We start from the raw sequence: 12,498 nt of genomic DNA on the forward strand, positions 1-12,498 counted from the left end.
TCTATTATACAATAAATTATCAATGAAAAGTTAAACATATTTAACCCTTTTCCTTTTAAAACAAATCGTTATATCATAGTTTTCTAGGTCATATTTTACTTTCTAGCTATAATGATATGAAGAAAAATGCAAAGCTTCAAAATAAAAATTCTCTGTCTCAGAACAAAGAGAGTTGTACATACATAAATACCTTGTTATAATGCCCCTAAAAACCTAGCGAGCTTCTGCAATTTTTTTTCCTAGAAATGATTAATGACAGTGTTCATTTCATATCAATTAGAGATAGTGAAACCAATTTGGGTTAAAAAAATCAGAAGTCTTCACCCATTCCTGCAAACTAGTCTGTTTTGTTTTATAAAAAGATAATTAAAGCTTTTTCAATTTCCATATGGTTTACACTTCCTATTTCCTATTAAGAAAGGAAACAGAAATTCAAAATATCATTAAAAAAAAGCTGTTCCAGTCCCTTTTTCAAGTTTGTTTTAATTTGATAATTTGAGTTGTTCAAAGAAGTTTGGACTTTAATTTTATCCTGGAAAGGAACACAATTATTTACCAGAAGGGGGCAGCACACACCACCAAATTCTTGTTTGGATTAGCTTGTTTCTAAAAATGTTCTGACAAAATCAAAAAAAAGTAACCACTTATTTAGGGTCTCTCTGCTTCATTTCAAGTCCAGTGTGACAAAGACTGTCCAATTTTATTCATTTTCATTTTTAGGTAATAGATAAATTGGAACCAAAATCCCAGATGGAAACTTCACAGGACTCCCTAGGCAGTAGTCTAAGCAACTGATTAATGGGCAGCCATAAAGATGGATTTTTCTCAGCCTCCCTGCTCACAGAAATATAAAGAATATTTGAATATGTGAGCAAAAGAAGATACAATCTTAGTGCTAAGTAAAAAATGATAGGGAACACAAGAATTAACACCATGACAAACAGGGTAATATTTATGCATCACAGCAATGTGTGAAAAGTGTCCAGAGTGGGTACCAAAAATGTCATCAAGAAACTTTAAACTGTAAATGAATAAATATTGGAAAACGTGATATTTCTTTGACAGGCCAAGGTGTTATTACAAAACCCATCCAGTCCTACTGCTCTTAGTTTAACCTATTGTTTTGATAACAGGACTTTGGGAAGATGTTTTCAGGGATTTCATGCAACAGAATAGGGCTTTTACATTCATTCTTAAAATACGCTTATTATTATCTTAAATCTAGCATAAACATATTCTGAAACAGACTTTCATAGGCTGAGATTTGAAAAACTGAAAAGGCAGGTCTGCCCCTGCACAGGCACTACTAGAGCTTTGCTAAAATCTAGAAGGCTGGATTCTCCTTAAAAAGTTCACATTTCCCACAGTTTAATGCCACCTTAAAATAGGCACAAAAATTCAGGAACTGTTCATCTCATCTAGCTATTAAGGAAGGTTTGGAAGGATGAGGGGATCAGGAACTCTTCAAATCTGGGTGTAACTCCCTCAGATGGGAGAGGCATCCTACAGTTTGAAAAGCTATGCCTTCGAAAGGAAATAATATCCATGAAAGCAAATTTATTGGATTAGCATTAATAGAGTTCAGTTGGATAAACTGAGGCAAATCTAAGCCTAATTTCCTGGCAGAAATACCTAACAAAGCTAAAAGAATAAGTATAGTGCCCATTAGGGTGATTTAGGCCCTCCCTACTGAAGACACTAAGCCTGGGTCTTGTATGTCTCTTGAGCTGATAAATAGTTTTCTTTCTTTTTCAGACTGAATACTTATTGGCATAGTGATGAAGAAAGAAATATTGCAAGGAAGAATGGTCTGTGTTCAAATATGTTGTTTATTATCAAGATACAAAAGCCTCTGTTAGGAAGGAAAAAGAGAAACACCAACCTTACCCAGAAAATCATATTAATCCAGAAACAAATATTTTGTGCACGTGAAAAAATGAATGGTGTGTTTCTTGTTCTGCCCTGCAGAATGGTAACATAATTACTTGCAGGAATCTTTTACAGAGCTCTGACAGTCACACAATACAAAGTTAACAAGAAAGGAATAGGGTAAAGCAGACTTCCAGTATCAGATATATGATGCTAACATACTTTCTCCTCTCCCTCTTTACTATAGCCTGAACAGCTGGAGGAGAATTTTAAGAGAAATACAGGCTTATAGGTTCTTTCCACTCAAGGCAGCTTTCATTTTGCCATCTGGTAGAATTTAGGTCAAAACTGTTGTCATTTGATGTGTTCAGACTTAATCCAAGCCAGACTTCTCTGTTAGTATGCAAAGAAGTTTTGAAGTACTTGACAACAATGCACATTCTTGGCCTAATATGTACTATGGACTAACAATGACTATATCATATAAAAAAGAGCAAAAGTTAATTTAATGCAACAAAATCATGTTAATCTTTATTCAGCAAAGTAGTGTCTCTCTCCTTAAACTCTAAGATCAGAAAGGGAATAAAATATTTTGCAATATAAATATAGTAGAAAATATAACACTGATATTTAACCTGCTAGTTATTAGGTTCCAACATCTCACTTACTGACAAAGTTACGTTCCCCCATGGTACATCAGATGCAGAGATATTGTAGTCCTTCCAGTATTGCAAGGTTTTATTGCTAGGATTTTCTGGCTCCATACAACTGCATCTGAAAAGGTAAAACAATATTTTTTCCTATCAAATATTTGCCAGTCAATAATCCAAAATCTTTATTATATTTAAAGCATTACATTTGTGATCTGCTTTTTAATATGATTTTAATTCAGTTTGATTCTACAGTTCTATAGAGTTAAGTACAAATCAATAGTTAGTGGCAGTGTTGGAGCATATATATGCATATACACTTCCTTGTGAAATATATCTATCACTAGAGTAGAACAAAAATAAAGGAAAATGGGCTACTGTGTCACTGCAATGCTATCTAATATATGGAAATACTGGTTTCATTCCAGGGAAGATCTTGATATTTTCTAACATTCTTTTTTCTTTTACAATATCTCTGCATAAGACATCTGCCAAGGTTCCAGGGCAGATTTTAAGGCTTAAATCAGACACGTTTCCCTTTCCCACAACCACCTTTAAAATTAATTTTTATTTCACTGGTATATTTGATACACCAGGGGAAATATGGCAGAGGCTGTAGGAGGTTAACATTACAAATAGGCCATTCAAAATCAAAATGAAGTCTTTTAAGGCTCTGAAGCTCTGGAAGAAGCCTCAGCAAAGCCTTAAGAACTAGGCATGGTCTGTTCAGATTCTGAGATGCAAAAATATTGCCTTGTGGTATTCTTTATTTAACCATACCTTCAAATCTACTGTAGTGCTTACTAATATCATAAACTAGTAGGCCTGTGCAAAATAGCTAGTATTCGCTTCAGATTCAGATTTCGCCGAGAAGGGGGATAGTAATTCGATTCCGTGATTCGAATCACTGTTCCAAATCGATTCAGCGGAATCTGATTCAGAGATTTGGCTTCTGATGAATCTCTGAATCGCACCAGCCCATCCCCTGCCTACTCTCCCAGCCCCCACATGGCTACCCCACCTGCCCCAGCTCCCAGCACTTTAGGGGAAACCCCCCCCAACTCACCAGGTGCTGCCGAGCAGGGGGGGCAATCCCCGCTGCCCTCCACTACCCCACACAGAGTGGGGGGCTCTGTCATGAGCCCCCAACCCTCCCCCCACCCTCCTGCCCACCCCAGCTCTGGCCTTTTAAGGAAAAAAAACTCCCCAAACCCCAAACTCATCAGTTCATGCCAGCAGGGGGGCAATCCTTGCTGCCCCCAGCTGCCCCCCACCATGTGGGGGGCTCTGCACGAGCCCCCCCAAACCCCAAGGCCACTGCAGGAGCTGGTGAGCCTGGGGGGGGGGGTTGGGCTGGAGGTTTAAAAGGCTGGAGCTGGAGCAGGCGGGACCGCTATGGGGGGGCTGGAGGGAGTCGGGGACCTCATGGCAGAGCCCCCCATGCCGCGTGGGGGGCAGCAGGGATCTCCCCCCACATCAGGCAGCAGCCAGTGAGTCGGCCCTTTTTTTTAAAACACTGGGAGCTTGGGCGGGTGGGGCAAATCTCCTCCAAATCAAATCACCACCTGAAGCTTCACACAGCCCTATAAGCTAGGAGTAACAGCTATGCACTAACCCCTCACTCCCCTTAGTGTTTCATAGATCATAGGGTCCAGCCCCCTGCACCAAGCAGGAAAGATAACTGGGGATAACTGGGGGTCAGCTGACCCCAGCAAGGTGACTGTCTAGTCTCCTCTTGAAGATTTTTAGGGTAGGTGATTGCACCACCTCTGGAGGGAGCTCATTCCAAAGTCTGGACACCCTGATGTGAAGAAGTTTTTCCTAATATTGAGCCTGAATTGATCTTTCAGGAGTTTGTGGCCATTACTCCTGGTTTTCCCCTCAGGTGCCCTGGTGAACATTTCCTCACCAAGCCCTTGATGTATTCCTCTAGTGTAGTGGTAAGCTACTACCAGGTCCCGTCGCAGCCTTCTTTTCCTCAGGCTGAAGAGTCCCAGATCCCTCAGCCTTTCCTCATATGGCTTGCCTTTTAAGACTCTGATCATACAGGTGGCTCTTCTTTGGACTCTCTCAAGCTTGTCCACATTCTTGTTAAAGTGTGGTGCCCAGAATTGGACGCAGTACTCCAGCTGTGGTCTCACCAGTACTGAGTAGAGCGGAAGAATCACCTCTTTTGTTTTGCTGGAGATGCATCGATTGATGCATGCCAGAGTATTATTTGCCCTGCTGGCTACGGCATCGCACTGCCAGCTCATATTCATATTGTGGTCTATTATTACCCCCAGATCCCTTTCATTCGTGGTGCTAGTCAGTTTGGTGCCACAAATCCTTTGGTGTGTTTGGGGCTGCTCATCCTGAGTGGAGCGCTTTACATTTCTCAATGTTGAACTTCATCAGGTTCCGATCCGCCCAACTTGCTAGCCTGTCTAGGTCCATCTGTATCTGTAGACTATCTTCAAGTGAGACCACACTCCCCCATAACTTGGTGTCATCCGCAAACTTGGCCAGTGAGCTCTTCACCACCCACATCCAAATTGTTAATATAGATGTTGAAAAGTACTGGACCCAGCATCGACTGCTGTAGGACACTGCTGCCCACTTCTCACCAGGATGACACAGATCCATTCACTATGACTCTCTGGGTTCTATCTTGCAGCCAGTTTCTCGCCTACCTGACTGTCTCAGAGTTAAGTCCACAATCCTCCAATTTTCTTGCAAGGACATTGTGGGATACTAGATCAAAGGTCTTTTGGAAAACAAGGTATACAATGTCAACCTGTTCTCTCATGTCCATGTGATGAGTTACAAAGTCATAGAAGGAGATGAGGCTGGTAAGGCAAGACTTGGCCGCAATGAAGCCATGCTTCCTGTCATTCAGAATCTTACCTTCTACAAGCTTATTGCAGATAGACTTCTTGATGAACTGCTCTAGGATTTTCCCTAGGATGGAAGTTAGGCTGATTGGCCTATAGTTACCCAGGTCCTCCTTCCTGCCCTTCTTGTGGATGGGCACAACCTTGGCCCTCTTCCAGTCCTCAGGGACTTCTCCAGAGTGCCATGAGTTGTGGAAGAGTTTCACCAGGGATTCCACAATGACTTTGGCTAGCTCCTTCACGACTCTTAAATGAAGATCTTCCAGTCCCACTGACTTGTATACATCTAATTTTTTTAATTGGTCATACACCAATTCTGCGGCAATAGTTGGAAGGTGATTATTCTTACTGTGCTCATCCTCTACTCTATCTGGCATGGTTGTCCCCTTGGTCCGATGAAAGACCAAGGCGAAGTAGTCACCTGTTATTACAGGTACTAAACTTAATGCGCAATAACTATGGTGCATTAATGCACGTGTAGACGTGCCAACTTTCACCTAACCCCCCCCATCCCCCTCTCCTCCACACACAGCTACTTTATTTCAACAGAACAGCTAATGTTCATACAATAATACAGATATTCTAGTTAGCCCATTGGATTTTGATTCCATTAGGCTAGGATGAGATGTGGCATTCAAACACTGTCACTTGCTCTCTAAAAGGGAAGGCTGCATATCACCTATGCCACACCATTTAAATGCACCTAACTACAAATAATAAACTAAAAGTTAAATATAGTAACCAAAAAGTTCCTATTTTTTCAGCCAGAAATGGGATAAATGGATCAAATACAATTTTCATGTTTTGTTTTGATGTCCAGTACTTTATTTTATCTTTTCTTCTATAAGATCATATACTATGTTCTGTTTTAATTTTGTGTTAACTAGTAGAGTAGATAATATTACTTTACTTTTTTAGCAAAAACGATAAATTCTAGAAATACTGTTATTTTCTTAAATTTACTTTTTTATTGCAGAAGCTGTAAATAAATTACTACTACTACTACTACTGATAAATGGAGAAAAATAATTAATAATTTGAATTCCTCAATTAGTTTGCGGAATAGCTTTTGGAATTTCATAATTTTTCCAATAACATCTGACAAATACCTGAATATATTAGGTGACTGCTGTTGCTGGGCCTGCCACTCTATAAAAGTGGATAAACAGAGCAATCCTTACCAAAGCCTACTTCAGGGAGACATAAGGCTTTTGTCTAGTGTTTACTAAATGTATGCATTTGTTGGTGGCAGATCATTCACCTGTAAGTTACTTGTATAAACACAGTCCATGTAGATCAAAGTTGTAATCCTGAAGCACTGAAGTCAATGGAGTTCTGTCACTGATTTCACAGGGAGCAGAATTAAGCCCTTACTGAGTGGATCAAATTCTTGTCTTCTGCTAAATCCATAAAATTTAAGTCAAAGTACATGTTCATGGTGTGAAAAAAATCAGTTTGTTGTGACTCTCATTGTGTACGTGATACTGCAGGGGATTCACTAATTATGGCTTTGGGGAATTCTTCTGAAAATTTTGATTTGATGCTGAAGCAGTCCTAGATGACAAAGGAATAGAATTCAATTCTGCCTCTTCACATAGTGATCTCACACACATATTCTATACAAGTCGCAAATAGAAAGACCAGCCCCATCCAATCTGGAAACAAACACCAAAAAATTTGAGGGAAAAAAGTAACTTTGAGTCATTTAAAACAAAATATTTTAGCTTTTACTGATCTCATTGTCATCTATCAGAAGAAATGGGTCATCTAAATGAGTTAGGTGGAGGATGAGGTGGGTTTTCAAGATCTGGAAGTTCATCCCTCATGTACAGAAAACAACAAAGTAGAAAGAGTACAGGGGACATTGAAACTGTTATCACTCTGTGTGAGGTAAAAAGGAGGAAAAATCTGAGAAAGGTGATCCAGGATTTCTGAGCTGTGCAGAGTCCTAAACATTAGGATAATAAGTTTAAACTTGATCAAATGGGTGAGGAGACACCAGTAGCACAATTTACAGATAATTCCTATCGTGGAAGATAATTTAGATTGTAGACCTCCACGTGGATTAGAGGGGAGCGATGTGAGTTAAGAGAAGCTAGATAGAAGGAAATTATAGTAGTTGAAGCAGAGAATGACAAGCACTTTAGTCGTTAGAATAGACAGCAAGGACTAGCGCTCTCTGAAGCATGTGGAGAAAACACAGTAAGATTTAGTGGCTGAGGGTGCAGGAGAAGGAGAAGGAGAAGGCAAAAATAGCTCTGAGAATGTCAACATTATGGATTTAGCAGGGCTTTTATATTGGTGTGACTTACTCTAGTCTGAGACCAATGCAGCTCATCTACCCTGGGGCTTCCACCACATAGTTACATGAGTGTAGTTACTTCAGTGCAGAGATCCCTAATGTAGACATGCTGTGAGAGACAGAGAGGAGGGTCATCATGTAATGTCATGTCACTTGTTGTTTAATCATCTTTGGGCAGATTTCTGGATTTGAAGGGCATGATCCTGCTAACATGTTCTTTGCCAGGGTTTATATCTTGTAGGAAAAATTACTGAAATGAACATTTGACATTTTAAATAACAAGACCTGGTGACAGTTTTACTGCATGATCTCTTAATGCTAACCCAATGGTTTTGTTTGTTAATTGATTTTGGGGAGAATTCAGTAGGCTGAGAGGCCTGGAGTTCCCAGACATCCATCGGCCCACAGCGCAATTACAACACAGGCAGCAACAGTGCAAACATCTTCCCACTACCTCCTAAGTTTACTGAAGTTTTGTCCTTCTGAAACCTTTATCTGAGTGAGAATATGCTCTCTGCACATTCGGTCATTGACCTACCTGCTCAAACTGCCCCAAAGGTGGCATTCAGTGATCAAAACTTGTGCATTGCAGAAATTACAACACTTCATATCAGGCCTAACACACACTGTGTAAGGGATCCTTCTCAAACACAATACATGTGCTTATGTACAATAGATTATAAACACCATACTAAGAATGCAGTGGAGAAGGCGGCAAGGAGGCTTTTATTTTAAATCCTAAGATTAAAATAGGTAAAGGGGAATATAGCAGTTTTAAGTGAAATGAAAATTCTTTGTCATATTTTCTGTGATATGGAAGTAGGCGCTCAGGACTACATTACATTACTGTTAAACTAGGAGCATATTTTAATCCTGATCTTATAGATTCATAGATTGTAGAGTCAGAAGGGACCACAACTGAACATCGTGTCCGACCCCCTGCCCCTGGCAGGAAAGAGGACCAAGGTCAGATGACCCCAGCCAGGTGACTATCTAGCCTCCTCTTGAAGACCTCCAAGCTAGATGAAAGCACCATCTCTCTTGGAAGCCCATTCCAGATCCTGGCCAACCTTACTGTGAAAAATTTCTTCCTAATATCTAACCTAAATCCACTCTCAACTAGTTTACACCCATTATTCCTAGTCACTCCCTGGGGCGCCTTAGTAAATAGCACTTCCCCTATTCCCCATTGACCTCCCCCAATAAATTTATAGGCGGGCACATGATCTCCCCTCAGCCATCTCTTGTGAAGGCTGAAGAGATTCGGCTCTCTCAGCCTCCCCCTGTAGGGTCTATCACAAAGGCCACTAATCATGTGAGTGGCCCTCCTCTAGACCCTCTCGAGATTCTCCGTGTCCCTCTTGAAGTGCGGCACCCAAAACTGGACACAGTTATGACTCCAAGATCCCTCTCTGTCTCCGAGCTGCTGAGAAGGACACTCCCCAACCTATAGGTGTGCTGGGGGTTCCTCCTTCCCAGGTGGAGTACCTTACATTTATCTTTATTAAATTGCTTCCTATTTCTCTCTGCCCGTTGATCCAACCTGTCCAGGTCAGCCTGAATCTGCTCCCTGCCTTCCGGTGTACTAACTTTGCCCCATAACTTGGTATCATCAGCGAACTTGGAGAGGGTGCTCTCCACACCCTCGTCCAAATCACTGATGAAGATATTAAATAATATTGGTCCGAGGACCGAACCCTGCGGGACCCCACAGCCCACCTCCCTCCAGGCCGAGAAGGAACCATCCACCACCACTCTCTGGGTGCGGTCCCTAAGCCAGTTGGCCATGTAGGTGTCCACTCCACAGTCTGCTAGCTTCCCTATGAGGATTATTCTTGCTCAGAACAAAAGTAGTCGATAAAATACTGCTTGCAAAGATGAAGTAATAGCTCATTGTTGCTATTGCAGGCTTCAAGATTCAGTTGGTCAGCATATAAGTGGGCATGTCTATACGTGGCTTTAATGCACATTAGCCTATTTTTATGTGTTCAAGTGTCACTAAAACCATGCTATCTAGTGAATGTGCATTAAAATATGCTAATGCACATTCTCCTAGTACCTCACAATGGAGGTACTAGATTTAATGCGCATTAACTAAAACATGTTAATTCATGTGTAGACACAACCACTGGGTGCATGCACGCTCATGTGCACGCTCATGTGCATGCACCCACTGGGAGCAGCCCAGTACAGAGTTACTCCTAACTTGCTCTGGCCCTGTACAGCAGCCAGGGAGATGTCCAGGCTTCCCTAGGGTGCTAGCCCAGGGGCTGGCAGCAAGCATAGGAACTGGTCCCAATGTGCGTGGGGCCAGTAGAGGTCTGCCAGCTGCAGCAGCAGCTGTCTCCTGGCCCCATGAACATCAGGAAGGGCCAGGAGATGGCTGCTGCAGAACTCGCCTGGCCCTGTGCACGTAGGGACAAGCCCTGGGCTCAGTGGGGCTTTCCTATACAGCAGAGGGCTGGCTAGGAGCTGTCCCCCTTTTGGGGCAAGGGGAACAGCTCCCAGCCAGATCCCAGCTATACAGGGAAATCCCTGAGCCGTTGAGGGCTTGCCCAGCCTCTGATGCAGCTCCCAGCCAGCTCCCAGCTGGGCAGGGATTTCCCTGAGCAGCCATGGGCTGGAAGGCAGCTGCCACAGAAGTGGGACAGCTCCTGGCCAGTTCTTGGCTGGGCAGGGAAGCAAGATTGCTCCCCAGTCCCAGCACTGCTTGGCTCCTGGCTCTTGGGCAAGCTGGGAGCTGAGCAGCACCAGGAGTCAGGGAGTTCCCCATCCCCTGTGGACCCCTGGTGTTGGTGCTAACTGAAAGTAAATTTGCACCCAGTCACTATCTACACATATGCTATTGCACAGTATCTACTGCACAGATAGTTTAGTACCCATAGTTACAGGTAGTAGCCAACTGTACAGTAGATTAATTTACTTCACAATAAGTAGTGTGCATACATAGATGGGGACGCTTTACTGCACAGAGTCTCATACAGACACACCCTCTAGCCTATTGCAGAGTTCTGGCCTCATTCATACCAAAGGCAATGCACTTTTTCAGATGCATTTTTAAAGGAATGCATTATAGCTGTAAATACCATATCAGACAAACCAAAGGGTATTTGGTACTCAAAAGTGTTTCTACATCCATGCTAACTATACAGTTAAGTCCAGTAAAAGCCATCACCCACCAAAATCCTTGCCTGTCACACTAGCCAAACAATATTCTTCAACTGGCTACTATGGAAAGAGGGATAGGTCAGCACTTCAGCAGTTACCCAGAGTGATAGGTCAGCACTTCAGCAGTTACCCCTGACATGCTGAGAGAGAAAGAATAATTTACTATGTTTAACTTTTTTAACAATACTAGGACAATATTCCTTTTTAAGGGAAAAAATACAAGCACTGAGAGGATATGTTATGAGTCATGGCTGTGAAAACTTAGCTGCCATTATACACCAAAAAAAACCCAACAACAAAAAACCATGGTAAAGCTGAAGCACCTCTGGTGGCAGGAACACATTACGCTTTGCATCAGACCAGTGAAAAAGGAATGCCTTTTATATCTTTGCCCTTTTAGTCTGTGCAAAGTGTTCTTCCATTCTATTTCAGAACTTCCTTACTTTGCCAGAGGACAAAGGTTAGTGGGTCCTATGAAACAGAAAGGCCTTTTCACTAAGTTGGCAAAAGTCCAGCTCACTCTATGTCAATTTTTTAAATGAAAATTAGCAAAAATTAAAGGAAGACTGAATTAGTTCATACGAAACAACGCAAAAACGATTGGTGTCTTGCTAGGACTGTGTTAAAATTATTTCTCCAATGAACGGAGAAGCGTACATAAAATTAAAGGAACAAAATTACAATTTATCTAAAAGCTTTTATCAAGAAAAGGTGTTGAAATGCGAGCTTGTTTTTTTGACAAGATGTGGCACATGTATCTGTAAAAATAGTTTAAATCTATTTGGGGCTTAGAAGTACTGCACTAAATGGCCCATATTAGGGCTGTCCAAATTCTGAGTGGCCACAGGCTACAGGTCCCCCAGCCACACACACACGGGCTCCACACAGCCCAGAGACATGTGCCATGTGGGCCAGACCCTGCACTGTGCAACCCAACCCTGCAACATCACACAGGCTGCTTAAGTGCTTCATGAGTCCCTAAGCCACATGCCCAAACCTCTCTACATGGATGCGCCATGAAGGCCCCAACACCATGCTGTGTGGAGGCATTGCAACACACCGTGTGCCCCTTCTGCCACACAGCCTGCTCCCACCACACAGCAGGCAACTCTCAATGCATCGCACCAGTGGCTCTATGCTGTGCATGGTCCCTGGGTCCCCCTAAGCCTTCCCAGATATGGGCTCCCTCAGTCTCATTCTCCCCTATCCCCAGGAGTAGTGACAGGCAGAAGATAGAGGGGGAGCAGGGAATGTGGTGACTCTGGACACGAGCAGCAAAAGGAGAGCAAAGAGTGAGCAGCCTCACACTGGGAGCCCAGGGGCCACATGCTAACCCCATGGGGGTTGCATGCAACCTGCAGACCCTGTCCTATATATAGCATATTCACTGTTGATTTCTGTTAGAATGTACTGTATCTGAGCCTTAGCAAGAAATCAATACACATAGCAAAACAAGCCAAAACATTTACAAAGTCCTCACAATTGTCAAAAATGCTGTGATGTAGATGGCATAACACCTGGAATCTGAGATGTGAGCCTGGGTCAGCAGGGAGCACTTCTCTAAAGTTTCCAAAGTATAGTGGCTGATTAGTAAAGGAGGGTGTCAGCAATTGGAAAGCATAAAGGGGAACTTCTA

General features: G+C 42.5%; 1 protein-coding gene across 1 annotated transcript in view; it reads right to left on the reverse strand.

The window, feature by feature from the left end:
• SLC4A10 (solute carrier family 4 member 10) overlaps nucleotides 1-12,498 on the reverse strand; it is an 85,801-nt gene that overhangs the window by 40,742 nt on the left and 32,561 nt on the right. The window contains exon 9 of the mRNA XM_006037453.2: nucleotides 2,538-2,643. Within this exon, the coding sequence (XP_006037515.1) occupies nucleotides 2,538-2,643 (106 nt within the window). The remainder of the gene's footprint in view (nucleotides 1-2,537; nucleotides 2,644-12,498) is intronic.

Source organism: Alligator sinensis, unplaced genomic scaffold, assembly GCF_000455745.1.
Source record: "Alligator sinensis unplaced genomic scaffold, ASM45574v1 scaffold1779_1, whole genome shotgun sequence".
Lineage (NCBI taxonomy): Eukaryota > Metazoa > Chordata > Crocodylia > Alligatoridae > Alligator > Alligator sinensis.